This window comes from Drosophila willistoni (genome assembly GCF_018902025.1).
Source record: "Drosophila willistoni isolate 14030-0811.24 chromosome 2L unlocalized genomic scaffold, UCI_dwil_1.1 Seg168, whole genome shotgun sequence".
Lineage (NCBI taxonomy): Eukaryota > Metazoa > Arthropoda > Insecta > Diptera > Drosophilidae > Drosophila > Drosophila willistoni.
In genome coordinates, this window is record NW_025814047.1 from 15,035,736 (window position 1) to 15,056,744 (window position 21,009).

The following is a 21,009-nucleotide window of genomic DNA, read 5'->3' on the forward strand; positions in this document are numbered from 1 at the left end:
CAAGGATATATGTTGTGTATGAAGCCCTATCATACGTTAGCCATCTGGCAACTCTTCTGGCTTGACGCCCGAATGGCAGTTCAGCCGGTCGTTCGCAGCAAGCACACGCGTTATAAACTTGCGATATATATATATGTAATTTCAATATCACCTAATCAATAAACATTCTAAGATATTTCAAACTGGCGACGAGGATGGGATGCTAATTATCATCCGAAATAAACTTGGAATTATTGACGCAAAATATCAAAAAATTGTCACGCACAAAAGCATACATATACGTTTACATATACATGCTGTGGTGAAATTTTGCAAACGTTTACACACACATTTGCATGGCAGAGTCGCTTGCTGGTGAATTTGAAGAGATTAGTTTGGCCGGCGTTTTTGAGGAAAAGAAGGAAGTAATTGATTCTACGAGTGCTAAATATACTCAACGGAACCCAATTATGACGACAGTTGGAAGTTTGGAACCGTTTGATTTGGGACAGCCAAATAAATGGGGCTCATATTTGGAGCGATTTAAATTGTTCCTGCTTGCCAATGATGTCAAAGACGAGGGTCGCAAAAAAGCATCTTTCCTCACATTGGTCGGAGCACCAGTCTACGATCTTTTGACATCATTGGCGTTTCCAAACCAGGTCAGTACATTACCGTTAGACCAAATTGAGAAGATTCTAACTGATCATCTTTGTCCACGTCCATCGGAAATCGCGGCATTTTATCATTTTCACAAACGTGATCAACATCCGGATGAGACCGTCGGAAACTATCTCGCAGCCCTGCGGGCATTGGCAGTGGGTTGCAATTTTGGAGCAGCGTTGGACAGAATGCTGCGTGATCGTTTTGTATGCGGCATGAGGGATGAAAGCTTACAGAGAAGTTTTCTTGCAGACACTGAATTGACAGTGCAGAAAGTTTTGGAGAGAGCAACTACTAGTGAAGCTGCAGCAGCGAGTGCAAAGGCTATCAGACAGCCTAACGAGACTATCCACAGCATCAAATCACAGCGCCCTCAACAACCATATAAAGGAAAAGGACAACAATGTGCGGGTTGTGCCGGTCCACACGGCCGGCAGCAATGCCCTTATCGTGAAGCAATATGTCACGGCTGTGGCCGGAAGGGCCATCTTAAGCGTGTCTGCCGGAGTAATGACTCGTCGAACGATGTTCATCCAGTAAAGGGCAAAAATTCACGTGGGAAATCGGTAAACCTCATATCTAATCTGGTGAGCCTGAAGAAACGTATCACGGTACAGATTAATGGAAAATCGTGTACTTTTGAAGTGGATTCTGGATCTGACGTAACTATGATGACGTTGCGGACTTATGATCGTATCTGGCCAACAAACAAGCCTAAGGTTTACAACTACGATCCGGGGTTTAGTGACTACCAACACAACCCAATCCAGATACTAGGAGTTTTTGATGTATCAATTCATTACAACGGTCGTAATATTGATAATCTACCAGTCATCGTCACTAAAAGCGGTTGTAGCGACCTTCTGGGTTGTAACTGGTTCGACCCACTAGGCATCAGTATCAAGGGCATACATTCAGTGGGCAGTGACGTACAGATCGCAGGCATTCTGAATAAGTTCGAACACTTATTCTCAACAGAACTTGGTTGTTACACTGGTCCGCCAGTCATATTAAACATTGATGCTACAGTGCCACCAGTGCGACTACCTCCACGCCGAATTCCATATGCTCTAAAGGGACTAGTCGAAGAGGAGCTGGATCGCCAATGCAAGCAAGGGATTCTTAAACCTGTGGAGTATTCAGATTGGGCCACTCCTATTGTACCAGTTATCAAGAAGGACGGTTCAATTCGTATTTGCGGCGACTATAAATCAACTTTAAACAAAGCGGTTAAGCCGCACTGCCATCAAATACCGGCGATCAACACTTTGCTGGCATCTATGGAAGGTGGATCGATTTTTGCCAAAATTGATCTGGCTCAAGCTTATCAGCAGTTAGTAGTCGACGAAAACTCGTCTTTGCTGCAAACAATCAGTACACATAAAGGTGCATTCAAAGTTACTCGATTGCAATTCGGCATTTCATCAGCACCAGGCATTTTTCAAAGCTGTATTGAGAATGTGGTACAGAATATTTCCGGAGTCTTACCATATTTTGATGACATTGTAATATTTGGAAAAACGGAAACGGAATTGGCAACTAGATTACAGGAACTGTTTATACGTTTTGACAAAGCCGGACTGCGACTACGCAAGGACAAATGCCAATTCGGAGTACCATTTGTTGAGTTTTTAGGTTTCAAAATTGACTCAACTGGTATAAGACCATGTGCCGATAAAGTCTCGGCAATCAAAGACGCACCAGCACCTAAGGATAAAAAGCAGTTGCAGGCTTTCTTAGGACTACTAAACTTTTATCACTCATTTTTGCCACATAAAGCAACAGTGGCAGAACCCTTACATCGTCTTTTGGATAAAAATGCAACTTGGAGGTGGGACAAACAGTGTGAGAAGGCTTTTTCTACACTTAAGGAACTTATTGGGTCAGACGACGTACTAGTGCATTATGATGGTTCATTGCCACTAGTGCTAGCTTGTGATGCGTCACCATATGGACTCGGTGCAGTTTTAAGTCACAAAATGCCGAATGGAGCGGAGAAACCCATCGCTTTTTACTCCCGTACCTTATCCAAAGCTGAGCGAAATTATGCTCAGATTGATCGAGAAGCTATTGCCTTGGTAGCAGGAGTAAAGAAGTTCCACAACTACGTCTACGGTCGTACTTTCACACTAATCACCGATCATCGACCTCTGTTGGGTATTTTTACCACTTCGAAAGCAATCCCAAACATTATTTCAAATCAGATGCTACGTCGATCTTTGTTCCTGTCAGCATATACTTTCGAGCTAGTACACCGCTCCGGATTAAAAATGGGCAATGCGGATTTTCTAAGTCGTTGTCCACTGTCAGCAGCATCGGACGCTGTTAGCACCGACGATGTGCTTATGATCGAATTAGCAGCAACGCCAATCATAAGTGCTGAGGCGATTGCCGCTCAAACATCGAAGGACCCCTTATTGGCGAAAGTATCAAACTGGGTGTTAAGGGGATGGCCTGACATGAAATTGGAGCAATCAGATATTGCATATCCATACTATTGCCGTCGGGAACAGCTCTCTACAAATAAAGGAGTTTTGATTTGGGGAAATCGCGCCGTAGTTCCACCGAAATCCAGAGCAACAATTTTAGCTGCTCTACATGCCGCTCATCCAGGCATTGTAAAAATGAAGGCGTTAGCGCGTAGCTATGTTTGGTGGCCAAACATTGACGCTGAGATTGAGCTTATTGTTAAGAAATGTATTCCATGCCAGCAGAATCGTAACGATCATTCAGAGGCACCGGTGCATCATTGGGAGTCAGCCAAGCGGCCGTGGTCCCGTCTACACATCGACTTTGCAGGACCTTTTCAAGGAAAAACCTTTCTTCTGGTCGTGGATTCCTACTCAAAATGGCTAGAGGTTGCGGTTGTTAGCTCCACTTCTACAGCGGCTACAATCAAAGTTCTCAGGCAACTGTTCGCTACGCATGGGTTACCAGATCAGTTAGTGTCAGACAATAGCACAGCATTTACCTCCGAAGAGTTCAAGGCATTCCTCCACAACAATCTAATTCGACACATTAGATCAGCACCTTTTCACCCAGCAACAAACGGCCAAGCAGAGCGCATGGTGCAGACCACCAAAAACTACCTTAAAAAACTATCTCCGAACAATAATATTGATCTAAGCCTTGCTCGATTTTTGTTTAATCAACACATAACTCCACATGCAACGACAAATCGGTCGCCAGCTCAGCTATTGTTAAATCGGGAGTTAAAGTCCTACTTTGATAAACTACAGCCACAAGAAATTTCTAATGGAGCAGAGCCATTTATTAATCAATCGAAATGTTTTGATACAGGCAAATCCGTTTGGGTACGAAACTATGCACCGGGACCAAAATGGATAGAAGCCTACATATCCGAGCAAACAGGACCAGTGTCTTACAAAGTTCGTTTGACAGACAATCGCATCATAAAGCGTCATTATAACCAAATTCGAAGCCGAGTTGAACAAACAGATGTAAACATATCACATCAGGCACCATCAGCAACTGATGACAACACGGAAGATCCTGCTTCCAGTAACCACTCTAGGCCAGAGAGTCCTATTCAAGATGATCCACACTCATTGCATGCCTCACCGATGCTACGACGTTCTGCTCGCATGAGACGACCCACTCAATTCTATGAGTCATCTGGGTGTTAAGGGGTGTTGTGTATGCAGCCCTATCATACGTTAGCCATCTGGCAACTCTTCTGGCTTGACGCCCGAATGGCAGTTCAGCCGGTCGTTCGCAGCAAGCACACGCGTTATAAACTTGCGATATATATATATGTAATTTCAATATCACCTAATCAATAAACATTCTAAGATATTTCAAAATATACAAACTTTGACGCGTTCCAGGTTAGCCTCGACCCTGTTTTTATACCCTTGCAAAACGGGAATATTAATTTTGGTCAGAAGTGTGCAACGCATAAAAGAAAGCATTTCCGACCATATAAAGTAAATATATTATTGATCAGCATGACGAGTTCACATAGCCATGTCCGTCCGTCTGTCCGTTTCTCTGTACGGCTGTCCGTACGTCTGGATCAAAGCAAACTTCTCCTTGACCGTTAGAACTACAGAGTTGAAACTTTGCATGAAGGCTTGTGTATACCGCAGGGGTTGTATATCTTGGATTCAGCTGGATCGGACCGCTATATCATATAGCTCCAATACAAACGGCAAAGTCAGTAACATTGACTTTTCTCAATAACTGCGTTATTTTCTGAGCTATTGTCGTTAAATTAAATATTGGTGGGCTTATTATTAATCAAGATCGAGTGACTATATTATATAGCTCCCACTGGAACGATCGGTTGAAAACAGTGACTTTTGTCAATAACTTCGTTACTTTTGGCGCGATTGATTTTAAATTAAACATTTGTTAATTAAATATATCTATTAATGACTGTGCCGAATTTGATAAAGATCGGGTGACTTTATCATATAGCTCCCATAAGAACGATCAGTGGAAAACAGTAACTTTGATCAATATCTGCGTTGTTTTCTATGCTAAGATTGTAGGTCGTTCTTTCGCAAACATTAGCATTTTTATACCCTTGCAAAAAGGGTATATTAATTTTGGTCAAAAGTGTGCACCGCATAGAAGGAAGCAACTCCGACCATATAAAGTATATATATTCTTGATCAGCACGACGAGACGAGTTCAAATAGCCATGTCCGTCCGTCCATCCGTCCGTCCGCCAGTCCGTCCGTCTGGATCAACGCAAACTCCTCTTAGACCGTTGGAGCTACCGAGCTGAAATTTTGCATGTAGGCTTGTATATGCTGCATGCGTTGTATAACACACCAACAGTGACTTTTCTCAATAAGTTCGTTATTTTCTGAGCTATTGTTGTGAAACCTAATATTAAAGAAATTTTTGCGCCTACAAACGACTATGCCGAATTTGATCAAGATCGTGTGACTATATTATATAGCTACCATAGGAACGATCTTTCGAAAACAGTGACTTTTGTCAATAACTTCGTTACTTTTGACGCGATTGCTTTCAAATTAAACATTTGTTAGTTTAATATATCTGTTAATGACTGTGCCGAATTTGAAAAATATCGGGTAACTGTATATAGCTCCCATAGGAACGATCGGTGGAAAACAGTGACTTTGATCAAAATCTTCGTTATTTCCACTTCCGAAAACACGTTAAACTACAAAAAATCGAACTCCAAGTTTAAATATGTATAAAAAAATACACAAAGAACAGCCTTTATAAAATTTACAGAAGACATAAACCCTAACACAACAACAAAAGATCTTTGGGACAAAGTATACTTTATCACAGGGATTAGAAAAAACTCATACATACATTCAATAGAAATGATACAGTAAACACCTGCGACTCGACAGAGATAGCGAATGCATTTTGTAAAACATGGTCCGATTACTCACAATACTTAAACTTCTCAGAAGCTTTCAAACAAAACAAAAACACTTACCTAGCGGAAACAACAACCACGTACAATCTCAGACATAGAGCCAAAATAATTGTCAAGCCCATAACATCTTCTGAACTCCAATCTTGCCTCAGTTCTCTAAAAGATCGACTCCCGGACTCGACAATATTAACTATCAGATAATAACAACAAATTACTCCATCAGCATACAACAAGCTCCTAGAACTCTACAACAGAATACTAGACACCAGCATAATCCCCCAGCTATGGAAAATTGCAACAATAATACCAATTAACAAACCCAACAAACCAAAACACATACTACATCGCCCCATATCGTGTAGTAGCCCTCTTTAATAATAATAATTTTAATTGCATTTCGGAAAGAATGTTTTCTTTTGTTTGTTTGCAAGAATCAATGAATAACCCCTTGGTACGGTTCTTACTCTCATTTCGCACAGCGAACGCAAAGCGTAAGCAAAGAAGAGAGCATGGAAAAGATCCGTTAGAACTCGTTCGCATGCATTACGTTTGCTTAGAAACAGAATTTTTGGTACAGGCTTTTTCATTTAATTTGATACTTTGATTGCGAAAAGACGTGGATATTAATATTCACATAAATATATATATATACATATATATTTGTGAAACACGTGCATATTACATCATCTTTAAAAAGTACAGTGACTGCACAAGGCAGTAATATACATATTTGGCTAAAGTGAATAAAAATACTAGTGAATATTCGAAGAATAAGGTGATATAAAATTAAATTTAGTGAAAATATTAGAATTTAAACCCCGTTATATTTCAGTTAAAATTTATATTTCGGTCGCGTGGCGTCGACCAAGCAACTTTTGGCTTTCAAGCAGCCTTGTATTTTTCATTTTCTTTGGGACAATTTGGTTAATTGTACCCCAGCCCAATATTTTCTTCGTTGGATCAGAAAAAAAAGAGACATCTCTCAATAACCAAGACACCAGCGAGCCTCGGATTTATTTTATCAACCCTTCCATTTCATCAATAATCATCGCCATGGGCCAGGCTAAAATAGTCTGGTGATGAAATGACGCAATTCCCCGGCTAATACCAACATTATACACCCAATTTGAGCGAGATCTACTACTTTTCTATTTCTTTTTGGTGCATATGCATACTTAGTAGTAGTTCTGCTACCCTTTCCTGTTTCATCTGTACGCAATGTATGGCGTAGCAGCCCTTTGGTTTGGATACTACTTTTTTTTGTTGCACCACGGCAACACCTTTTCATACTTTTTTTTTCCTCTTTTATTAACGTAAATTTTGCTGATCTAAAAGAAAATTTAAATGAATTATTAGTTTAAGTAACGTAACGAAACTTTAAATATTATTAAGATTAAGTCCCTATTTGGTTAAGTAAAATACGTTTTCCTTAGTAGGAAACCTAATGGGTATGTAATGCGTTGAGATTGGCTTTGTTGCATTTCATTTTTTTCTAATAACTAAATTATACAGCAAATCCCTGCAGCATCGATGGGCCCAGAGATCGCACCGTTGGATAAATCGTGAGTTAACACACACATGTATATACATATATAAATATTTGTTTCATTGCCAACTGGCACACGCGGCCACATAACCCAAATCTCTTTTGAATTACTATGAATTTTTGAATCTATATTTGCTCTAATTATCGTATTTAAATTTATTTTGCTATATCTTTTTATATATCTTTATTTTGTAATTTCTTAGAATATTAAGTCATGAAAACCCTTTTGTTTGGAATTAAACCCGTAACTTGAAATTTCGTCATGTTTGTGTAAACTAATTCATTGAGGAGTCCGTCGCCTGAATCCATGACTATGCTGCCGTTACAAATCGTCTAAGATCATTTAAGAGTCTGTTAAGGGGCAGTCAATTAAACCCAATAGTTTGCCAAGGTAGGGTGGGTACAGAAAGGGTTAGCGAACAACACCTTTAGCTAATCTGCAGAAGTAATAGTATCCCGATCTGGTCCAATATTTTGCTTTTTACATCCTTTTAGTTTCTGATAGTGCACTTATATTTTTTCTGTATGATCCGTGCATATGCCTAGAGTAGGAAAGAACCCCCCTTCATCCGACGAGCTAAGCAAGAGCAACGCTAGAAGTGCGCGACCCCGATCTTTAACATACACTTGTGTTTTCGTTAGCAACGTAGAAAAATTAGGCAGCTAACAACTATACGTGCACATGTATACATCACTACAATCGCTCTACTATTGCCCCATATCCTTGCTTCCCTGTCTTTCCAAGATCCTAGAGAAAACAATATCAAATCGGATTATGTGAATGCTTAACCAAGAAAACCTTCTCTCTACTAAGCAATATGAATAGAAACAAATCCGTTCCTCCATTGATCCACTCCTAATAATGGACAATTACATCTGCAACAATTTGTCCACCAGAAATCACATAACGGTCCTTTCAATCAATATGAAAAAAGCTTTTGACAGAATAGGTGCACACTGCATCTTACAACAACTACTTGAATGGAAGCTCGGCCCAACAATAATAATCTCTGTCTCTTTTTCAAACCAAACGAAGGCTGCAACACTCAATGACAATCTCTTTGCCACAATCCATAAATGGTGTGACATTAGTGGCACAAAAATCTACCCATCTACATATATGTAAAAAACACAAATGCACAAACATAGAAATAGCAATCAATTATGTAAGCATACCAAAAACAAAACACCTGAAAGTACCAGGTCTAACATCTAATTGCTTAAGTAATTATAAGCTTAAATGTATCATCGCTAAGATTGATTACGGCTTCGCCATTTATGGAAAAACCTCAAAAAAAAATTTTTAAAAATTATCCACTCCCTATCACTCATCACAACTCTCACTCGGCGCCTTTCGCATTACTTTCATTAAAAACTTGATCGCAGAAAGTGGACTCCCTGACCTAAACAGTTATCTGCAATGGAGTTTTAGCAGACACATTAAACAAAGTTTGTGATTTGCACTGACTCTCTCAACCCTCTTGGCCGTTAGCAACCCAAACAAAAAAGACCCTAGAATAACAGAAATTTGGGATACAATTACTATGGACACCAGAGAACTGTAACGAGTATGATTGAGAAGGATCAATCAAACCTCAAAAATCCAATCATTCCTCTCAAATTACAAAATGTTTACTCCGCTCACTCACTTACAACGAAAAAATCATTCAGGGTATCGCAACCAATTGGTTTGAATCAATTTGCTATGGTATTTGCTTCTCGAACAAGTCGTAACCTTGATTGTTGTAGCCAGAACGCTCACCCGAATTCATCGTCGATTCATTCATCGATTCAAGACAAATGAATAAGCCCGAACTAGATTCGGAATTCTCGCACATGGTTTGAGAGGAGTTTGATATTTAAATTCGATATGAATTGCGGTATAACTGTGTACCGCACCCCCCTCCACGGTTTCGAAATGCATTGAATTAAAAAACAATACGTTCAAAAGTTACATAATTTAATACTTATAATTAGTACAGTTATAAGGAACAAGTTTAACTATGTGACTAAAAAGAAAAAAATCACGATGAAAATAACGTGCAAAACCCTTAAATTTAACTTGATTAATCACTAAAATTTAAGTGCAGATTTCTTTATTGAAATACTTTGGTTTGAAAAAGAGGAATAATTTCAATTAGTCAATTGAAGTGTACCTATTATTTTAATCAAGCACGAAATTCTGAAATTTTTTTTTTGTTGTTGTGGCTTGTTGTTGTTGTAATGTATGTACTGCAACCGTTTGATGTGGTCTAAATCCTCAAGTTGCATATTTATCACTGGTGGATATAAAAAGAATGCAGCTTTATGCCGGATACTTAAATCGGAGACCCAAACTTCATCAAAGTCGTGAAGAATCTTTGCTTTCAGTTCTGCAATGGTATCGATATCCACAGCTTTTGCCATGCAAAGGGTCTTAATTGTATGTATCGACGGGTACACATAACACAGCGATGGGGAGCTGCAGAGAGCAATTTTTTAAAGGTGATTTCAAAACTGCCACACAACTCGAGGGCTTGTAATGGTGATTAATATGCAACATACGTTTGTTGGTTTTCAAAATATTGTTTATTTCGGCCCAATTGTCGAGTATAGACTTCAGCATCAAATAATTAGAGTTCCACCGTGTTGGGCGTTGGCTTTTAAGCGTAGTGAGAAAAAGGTGCTGCAAACTAGTCTTTTTAAAATATTTCACGGTATTTCTGCACGACTCTAGGATATCGGTGAGCTCTGCGATGGCTGCAAACGACTTGTCTAATACATTGGGAAATAAATGGCTGCTGCAGCTACTTGTGTATTGTTCTTCAATGCTTTGACCATATTTGTTCCTCTGTCGGTAATAAATGTAATCTTCATTAAAAATGCATCTTAGCTTTTGTAATACATTTGTACTTGTATACCTTTCAAAATCCATAGATTTCATTCCCAAAACCAAGTCCATGTATCTAAAATTTTTTTGATAGCGGAATGTCACGCTCAAGATATTTCTCCTCAAATGGTTGTCCGTCCACTTGTCGATTGTAGCTGATGCACATTCATTGTTCACAATGTCTATTATTTCATCTTTAATTTTAAATTTTTCCAAGGGCAGACTTTTGAACATGACGTGATAATGTTGTGGGACCTGGTAGTAGGTCCTCGATATCCACATTTTCGCCATACTTTGCCCCGATTTTTATAAAAAATTTGACCAATTAATTCTTTCTTACAGTTAAATAATAATAATAAGTTAAATAATCTAACATTTGTTGGCTTTACTCTAATGTGGGATTTAATTTTTGTCAATTTTAATTTAATTTCAAATATAAACAATAGGGTTGTCAACTCAACGACTGTATTGCGCGGGATTAATATATTAAAATTTTTAAATTTGTAATACAATAATAAGGTAAGTCCTTAGTGTAGCTACTCGAGATTTCAGGGTTGATAAGTGGAAAAATCGACTAAAGCTTATGGATTATAGCGTTGCCAGTCTGTTCTGCTCTGGCAGCCGAATATTTGAATGAATTATGATTTGTGTTATAAAATCGAGGAATCGGATGCTCTGGCAACTATAATTGTTCCATGAAGTCAACAAATATTGTAGAAAGAATTGTATTGTATTGTATCAAGAATATTATCGTTTGTAGAGAATAGTTTCAAGTGGCAACACTACTAAAAATTTGTCAGTTTCTTTTAGCCGTAAACAGCTACTTTTAGCTAAGGTCGTGCTAGTGGAATTTTTCTCAGCTTAAGGAAATATTTACCAATAAAAATTCATTCACCGATTTCGCAATTTTTTTCTTGTTTTTCTGAAACATGCTTCATACATTTTTATTTGTAAAAATGAATAAAAATAAAAATAAGTCCAAAATCGGTAATCGTTTTTGCCAATTCTGCAATTCCAGCAGAAATTTCAAGCTCAGTTGATGCAATGATGTTGCAGCGCTGTCTACAGCGATTAAGCGACAATTTTAGTGAAAGCTGAAATCTATGTGCCACAGACTGACATTTAGAGCGATTTTGATTCCGCTAACCGGTGTGCTAGATAAATGGCCTATTCCAGGGAACTTACAAAGTTTTTATTAAAAATGATTCTGCGTTAAAATAATGAAATTTTTATAATTTGTTTAATTCCCCGTTTTAACAAATCACTAGAAATTACATTACATGGTTGCCACATAGTCAGGGTGAAAAGTGAAATCAAAATTATTGTTTTAATTATTTGGTATTAACCAAAGTAAATGTTTTAAAACATAAATAAAAGTATTGCTAATTAAGTGACGCTTTTAGATTTTTAATAAATTGTTATTCTAAAGTTGTATGCCCTGCAATATTTGATTGTTAAGATATGCTCCAATGTATGAACCAGATGGGTCTGATTAAGCAGGCTAAATCAAATCTTAGGCACTCCGATCATTCGACCCAACAGCTCTGTTACATATTGTTTTCTGCTCTCCCGCCAACCAATTAATTGCAATCAAATGCGGTGGTACTAGAATGACCAAGTCCAATCTAACTGCGGATGATTGTGAGCAAATATACTATTATTGTCTCGGACCAATCCAACATATTCGATCACTCTCGTTTGCTGAAAAAAAGGTTCGATCTGCTGAATCAAACTGAAGGAAAACATGCGGTCACACATAATCAAGTACAAGAGAACATTTGGTGAGCGTTCGTTCCCAACCGGTGCAGACCGATCCCTCTGTGCAAAGGATCGCACCAAAGAAAATCAAGCTTAATGATTGAGTGAACCGCAACATTTATGACTCAATGCAGTTCTCTAAGCGTTTAGGATGCTCTCATTTTTAAAAAATAGAAGTGTGCAACACATAGAAGGAAGTATCTCCGGCCTTATAAATATTCTTGATCTGTAAGACGTGAGTTGATATAGCCATGTCCGTCCGTCTGGATCGACGAAATGTGCCTCATCGGATCACTACATCATATAGCTCTAATACAAATGGCAAAGTCAGGAACAGTGGCTTTTCCCAATAACTTCATTATTTTCTGAGCTATTGTATTCAAATTTAATATTGGTTAGTTAATAACACCTGTAAACAACTGTGGCAAATTTAATAAAGATCAGGAGAATTTATCCCATAGCTGCCATAGGAACAATCAGTCGAAAACAGTGAGTTTTATGAATAACTTCTCTCTTTGACGCGATTGCTTTCAAATTACATTTTTGACAGTGTTATATATTTGTTAATGACTGTACCAAATTTGATCAAGACCGGGTGACTATGTCACTTTCATGAATAACTTCGTTATGTGCTATGCTAAGATTGTATGCCCTTCTTTCCCAAACATTAGCCTTTTTAGGAAAAACGTTTTTCCACTTTGATGGCTATAGGTAAGAGAAGAGTAACAAAAAGCTTGCAAGGGTATGCAAACTTTGACGCGGTCAAAGCTAGCCCCAGCACTCTGGTTTTTCATTAAACTCTGAAAAAAGTCGCGAAAAATTTGGGGATGATCGAAACACCATATAAATACCTTAAAAACGAGCAAGATGGCATTCGTTGAATTTTGATATTAGTACCTTGTTAGCAATAGTGACATTGTTATACAAAAAGAAATGGAAAATAAAAAATGTTGCAAATTTGTAAATTTGCATTCGAAACGACTTTCGAAAACGACTTACTTAATTTATTATTATTATGGCTGACTAGAATCACATTTTTTGGGGTTTTTTCATAAGTTTCTTCAACTTAAAGTAATAACTGTTTTTCCTTCACGTTGTTAGTCGTATTCCTACAAACATCTTACTCCTCTTTCGTCCATATCATTTACGACAAAAACCCCGACATTAAGTACAAATTTCCTCAAAATAACATGTATCGTCAAAATTTTATTGATCTAATTCTAGAAATTCATTTAGCAGTTAAGATTCCTTATAAAACTTTGTTGTTCTTGGTGACATTGACGAATTGGAATCATGACTACCACTTCATGATTTTCCATTTCATTTCTGCAGTTTTTGAACCATTTAAAAATGTTTTTATCGGAGGAGACATTTCAATGACAGAGCTACCATAAATGATTATTGTACATAACTGTCAATTTGGTTTACTTTATAGAAAACATTTTCTATAGCAACTGTATGCTTTGATATACATTTTCACTAAAATATATTCAAACATAACATAAAAATTTTTTTTCTTTTATGTCAGCCGAAATTAACTATCGCAGAAAATATCATTTTATTTGTATTTAAGCTATGTTACCGAAAAATACCATTTCTGTTCTTGAATCCAGTATATAAGCCAATTTATCATTTTGTTCTAAGAAAGAGATTGTCACACTCTTAATAAAAACGATGCCTAAAAGAAGAAAACAATAAAGCTCTCTACAAAAACATAAAACCACGGCCAATTCCACAATAATACACACATAATAGAGTCCACAATAGTTGTCAAAAATGTGGAGTTCCCCAACAGTTGTAGAAAAAAAATTGGAGGCGTTGAAGTTGCAGGAATTGAACGACGTTCATTTCGCCATACATATATAAAAAATTTGTTAGAGATAATTTCGTAAAGCGCGGAAATTCAAGGTAAACCCCTGCGACACCAAAAATAAGCTGGAACACATCGACTGCATCTCGAAAGAGCTGGGCGCAAACGCTTTGCAAAGGGTATGCCAACTCCGCAAGAAGAGATAGACTGTATCAAGATGGCATCTAAAATTTATGACACCATTTCGTACAATGTTTCTAGCGAATCAAGCGGGAACGCCATACATACCTCAAACGCGAACGAGTTCGAAATCATGAACTAGTTGGAAGTACTAAGGGGAATAGAAGCCATCGATGTAGAAAACTTGATATTGATATTGCTTGGTGTAAAAAGATAGCTAAGCAAAGCCCAAACTGGAGGCGCTTCTGCTGACGTCATCGAAAAGCATGAATACGAAATACAACAGTGAAAGTTCTGAATGCCCGCGCGAAAGCTTTAGTGATCAAAAGACATACTTTAAGCATTACTGTAGCACTAATTTGTTCATCTACCTCCTCACAAAAATCTGTGATATCTGATGTAGACCACCCGATAAATGAATCTGTATCGATCTCAAACGGGGACAACAACATGAAAAGCCCCATCATCACCATGCTAGCCAGACAAAGCTTAGGCAATAAACATCTGGAATTTGACGGTTCCTCAGGAAGCGAGTGTCAATTATCTGGATAAGAGAATGTATATCGTCTAGACAAGCCACTAAAAGGAGCCGCGCGAAGGAAGGTTGACATTTTGTTGATGTTAGCCAAGCAGCCATCGAAAATTCTAGCCATTTCGGACAACATATATGGAGCTCCAGAAAATGTGGCGTTCGAACTTATGGCAAAAGCACAGGAAATAATAATAATACCAAAAGGAAATCGGAGGACAGGAACAGTCGAGATTGTATCATGATATATGTTTCTAGAAGAAGATAAATACAATCCATAACGTAGAAAATGAAGCAGAAAAAAAATTTCGGATCACAAATTCATAAGTGATAAGTGTTTGGTTTATGATGAAGTCAAGCATTCCCTAGATAAATGTAGTAATTTTAAAAAGTACAAGTAACGCCTGCTTCACATGTCTAAAATTCAATAAGGGACATTGTAATAATCGTGAGCAATGCACGATCGACAACTGTGACCGATATCGTCATCGCTTACTATAAGGCAAAACAGTCTTATCTACAATCCTTGCCGCAATCTATTAGTGGATGCATTCAAGAAGTCTAAGAAGCAGCAATTCTTAAAATGTTGCCAGTTACATAAAGTGGTCCAACTGGTGAAAAAGAAATTCTGGCTTTTGTTGACGATGGGAGCACACCCACAATGTTAGATATGAATGTAGCACGTTATGCTGGTATGATTGTGAAGCATGAATTGAACTCGATTTGGAATCTTCAGCATCATCTCCTCATTGGACAACGACATGCAACACTACTCACAACTCAAACCATACGAAATGTAGACCCAAAGGGTCCGATTATGGCAAAAACAAAACTCGGATGGGTCATACACGGTCCGGTAAAAGCAAAAGTAAGAAGCAGATTTCGTATGCTTCTATATCGGTGATGAACATCTTGCCGATATGCTTAAAAACCAATTTAGCATAGAAAGACTTGGCGTCTGTAAGCCAGCAACGGACAAAACTAAATCAACAGAAGAAAAATTGGCTATTAGCAAGATATCCTCATCTATTATAAGATTCAATGGACAATATCAGTTAAACTTACCCTGGAAAAGCGACATGGGGAAACTCTCCGACAGTCGCTGTGAACTAGCGCGAGCATACCAAAATGAAGTGAAAAAGCTACTGATGAATGGTTATGACAAAATAGTCACTTGTATCAACTTGGTTAAATCTCCAAAACTGTGGTTCCTGCCACATTTTGCAGTAATTAATCCCAAAAAACCTGGAAAAGTTCGACTAGTGTTCGACGCAGCAGCCAATTGTAATGGCACTTGAACGAAAACCTACTAACTGGACCGATTTGGCTCTCATCAATCGTAGGCGTGCTCATAAGATTTAGATTAAACGCAATATCCTTTGCTGCACATTTTAAAGAAATGTTCAACCCAGTAAACATTGCCAAAGAAGATACAGTCTCACAATATTTTTTATGCAGAAATATGAATACCCAAATACCACCAACAGTCTACCAGATGACGTCAATATATATGATAGTGTGGCACCAGAGGCAGCTCAAGCCATCATTGAAAACCATTAAGTCGACGACTATATCGATTCAACAGCAAGAGTTCGCGAAGCTGTTGAGATAATTCATGCATTAATTCAAATTCCCGCAGCAGGACATTTTAAGATTCGAAATTTTATTTGTAATAATCATGATGTCTTACAGGAAATACCCGAAGATCTACTTGGCATGATTTGGGACGATGATGATTGGGATGATTTCAACAACTACAATGCACAGCATAAGCGAGGACATATCAAATGGAAACAAGATACCTACAACAAGAAAGGTGCTTAAAGCGGTCAGCTCTATATATGATCCTTTGGGAATGGTGACCCCAGTAAAAATAAAAGGTCGGAAACTAATGCCTAAAACGAAATTAACAAAACTGGTAAGAGCTTCAGCATGGGACAAAAGATTTAACGAAAACGTAAAAGCAAAACGACATAAGATGGAACTCGTCGTGGTAAAATGCATGACATCAAGAGGATAATGGTCAATTGGAATAATAATCAAAACACATCCAACAGAAGATGGAATAGTGAGAGTAGCAGACATAAAAAACATCAAAAAACACTTATCGTCGGCCACTAAGAAACCTATGCAGATTATGGATTCCAGTCGCGACATAAAGAACCGTGCAGAAGACGTGGTTCAACACTAGGGGCGGAATTATGTCGTAGAAATAAATAATAACTCAATTTATCATTTTGTTCTAAGAAAGAGATGATCACACTCTCAAAAAATATATGGCAAAAAAACGTGCCTACAAGAATAAAACAATAAAGCTCTCTACAAAATATAAAACCACGGCCAATTCCACAACATTTATGTTTGTGAAAAATATTTTTCAAAAATATTTCGGCTTTTTTCATATAGTGTGCATGGCTAGTTGGTCAAGGTGTACGTATTACACCGGTCCACCCTAAGAATCTTCTCGGTATTGAAATTACTTCAATTCAGCAAGATTCAATCAATTCGGCATCATTAATTTGAACACCAATTTCTTTATCTGCTTTTGTTATTGTTCTTTTTCAAATTTGGCCATAATTTTAAACATCCACCGAAAATCGGGAGTTCCCTTACAGATGTCTTGGATAGTTTGTTTCAATTACGACAGCGTCACTCTGAATACTTTAGGAAAGATTCGCGCCCATTAAGCACTATCAGATCGGCTATAAATTCTTACACTAAAGGAAAAAAATGGCTGTATTTTAAAAATATTCTTTTTTTTTTGTCGCATTCAAAAAGAACCCACATAATGCACATGCATTAAAAAAAAATATTTTATATGTCATATTGTTACTAAAATAAAAATAACATTTGTATTATTGGAATCGAGACAATCTACGCGTCGATGCTCAGTTACCAGCTAAAAATATTAACAACAAGACATGAAACCTTTTTACATGTGTGCCTCTCTAAAAAAGCGACGTAGACGTTCTCGCGTTAAATTGCTTACCACGTGTGCTTCGTGTTTACATCGACATGCAACACGAACAATTCTCAAACAAAAGTGTAGTAAAAAAAAAATATTTTATCCTGGTACCTTTTAAGACGGTTGAGTAAAACTCATTCCGACGCACAGAAGGACAGACGAAAAAAAGAATATATATACTTTATTGGGTCGGAAACGCCTCCTTCTGTGCGTTACAAACTTCTGACCAATTTTATGATACACTCTGCAAGGGCATACAAAATAACTAATCCGAAAATTAATAGCACCAGAGGTTCTGGAATGTTCTTCTTTTGTTTGATACCAAAGTTCAAATAAGCTTTTAAGTACCAAAGGCTGTTTTAAGCAAATAATTATTTACTGGTAATTATAATTGTTGTGTCATGGTGAAAAACTAATTCATAAATAGTTTAGGTTAAATTTTTAGGGTAGTTTAGAAACTTACCATACATATACCGCACGACAAAATCAACACGATTATCCCATGAATAAGCCATTATGACATATATCTTCTACTAATCTTCATAAAATTACTAAAAGAAAAAATTTTAATTTTTGTCAGTTAGCTTCCATAATATGTATGTATATCCAAAACTTGGTTAAGGAATTTAATAATTTTAAGATTTTTTTTTGTTTTTGGGTGTTAACTTAAAAAATGAAGTAAGTCGTCTCGCCGACTTAGGTATACCAAACACCAGTAAAACAATTATTTCAAATCTATAACAAATGCATTTTCGTATTTTAAAAAGGGTGATAGGGGGCGTGGCAAAAATTTGAAACAAACTCGATAACTGTACATACTACACCAGACTACATATTAAATTTGGTGGCTCTAGCACTTAAAGTCTCTGAGATCTAGGTGTTCATACGGAAGGACGGACATGGCTAGATCGTCTTGGCTGTAGATGCTGATCAAGAATGTATATTGTTTACGGGGCCGGAAAAGCTTCCTTCTGCCTGTTACATACATTTTGGCGACTTTAATATACCATTTCACCCTTTGGGTGTATGGTATAATTACATAAGATTCGCAATCGCCTACAACCACTACCGATTTTGTTTCAAATCGATATATTAAATATAAATATTTGTCTTTTTACATTTTTGCATACTATCTTTTGATGTTTGTTTGAATTTGAACCGCGCCATTTACAAATTTTAACAGTCAAGCTTAGAAAGTTAACAAATAAAAAAAACTAGACCTAAAATCATTTTAGGCATTTTTAAATCAGTCCTCGCCAGTTTGACAAAAAAATGCTATATACATATGTATGTATTTATGTACATACATGTATGTATGTATGTGTGTATGTACGAATGCTTAGATTAATTACTTAATTTATTTTTTGGGTGCTGTTGCATCTTACCTGAAGAATCCCTTACTTTAAACTAACTGCATTTAATTTAAACGAGCCGCACCAGCAACATTTAAATAAATTTAAATGTGTATCTAAACATTGCATTCGATTTATTTGTGTAGATACACACATACATACATACATATGTACATATGTATGTACATTTATATGTATATATGTATATGTATATATATGTATATATATGTATGTATATGTATATATATGTATATATGTATATGTATATATATGTATATATGTATATGTATATATATGTATATATGTATATACATATGTATATATGTACATATGTATGTATACTTAACAACACGAAAATTATTTTTACGAATACAAAGAAATATGTATTTTTAGTACATGCATAAACTATTATAAAATACTTTTTTCTTAATACATACATACATACATATGTATGTACATATGCATGCATACATATGTACATACATACTTATGTGCATATCTACATAGTCAATTACCGAATTAATTTCTTTGTTTGTTTATTTGGTTTTTTTTTAATATTAATTTCGAATCTATGTACATACATATATGTACATACATATGTACGTACATATGTACATACATACTAATATTTAAAAGCTTTTAACGCATATTGCAAATTTATCAGTGTTACTCACGTATGTATGTACATACATATGTACGTGTAATGATGACAATTTAATTTTTTCAAAGTGTAATTCCTATACATATATGTATGTATGTACATACTTTCTCATGAGTTTTAAACTTTTTAATTTAAAGCTCTATGGTAAAAATGTATTTTGTGACTCTTTGTTTTTTATGCTATCAACTGCCAAAATGACTACATATGTACATATACATATGTATGCTCCCTTGGAAATCAACGACTTAAAAAATGATATTAAAACTAGAAAGACTACTGCTTCAAGGCGATATCCACATAATTACAACATAAGAGTATCTTTAAATCTTTTACCCAGTAAAAGTAGGGGTCAGCTCAAAGAAAGGGCAATACAAATTGTCGTTGTATGCGTGCAATTGCGTGTGTGGTTAAGATGCTTTACACCAGCATCTTATATCCCCCGAGGGACACGTTCAACACCTCTTACCTCCACAAAATAAGAGCATGAGGGTGGATTTAGTTCAGGGGTAGGCACAAAGAGAGCCAGCTCAAACTGTCAATGTATGCGTGCGCTTGCTTGTTTGCGTAAGCTGCTTTACACTGCGCGAATTGTATGTGAAGAAACGAATAAAAAAATTAAACTGCAAGTGAAACTGCGGAATTTTCCCACAACCCTTTTTTAAACAAAATCGCCTTAAAAACCAAAGTACAGTCATGAGTCTTGGGTTCCTTTTACCTAAATGTCATAAAAATGAATGCATATTTTGTATCGGCTATTATATATATTTTTCATACTATACATATGTATATGTGCATAGATGTATATCTTACATTTATATTACATTATGCATGTTCGCTTATATTATAATATACTTTTTACCCTGTAGGGACAAAATATAAATAATGGCAAAATATTTTTAAAGTTGCCATGTAAGAAAGTAAAGCATTCATTTTTCTGCGTGTAGCTGCGTAACAAAGCGATATAGTACTGCTTTCGTCAAAAGTCTGTGCGATACTAGCTGTTTTTTTACGCTCTCATCTTGTACTTCGTGCTCACATCGGCATGCACACAGACGGCCACACGAGCAATTGCCGAGCAAAAGTGCCCGCACGGGCTATGGGCGCCTACCTCTGATTTAGTTCAGTGCCCGACACAAAGAGAGCGCTAAAAAAGTTTAGTTGTATGTGTGCACTTGCTTGTATGCGCATGTTGCTTTACACTGCGCAAAATGAAACTTCATCAAATTCTGCCTCAAATTAAGAAAACGAGTGCAGCAAATAATCTATTAAGATAGAGAAAACAAAGCAGCGATCAATTTGTTCATGTGTCTT

The 21,009-nt window shown here is 36.8% G+C and overlaps 1 protein-coding gene across 1 annotated transcript in view; it reads right to left on the reverse strand.

Annotated features, from left to right (window-relative positions):
* LOC6653165 (sarcoplasmic calcium-binding protein, alpha-B and -A chains) overlaps positions 1-18,258 on the reverse strand; it is an 80,759-nt gene extending 62,501 nt beyond the window's left edge. Inside the window, exon 1 of the mRNA XM_047009667.1 lies at positions 18,149-18,258. Coding sequence (XP_046865623.1) covers positions 18,149-18,200 — 52 coding nt within the window. The 5' untranslated portion in view covers positions 18,201-18,258. The remainder of the gene's footprint in view (positions 1-18,148) is intronic.
* Between the last annotated feature and the right edge of the window lie 2,751 nt (positions 18,259-21,009).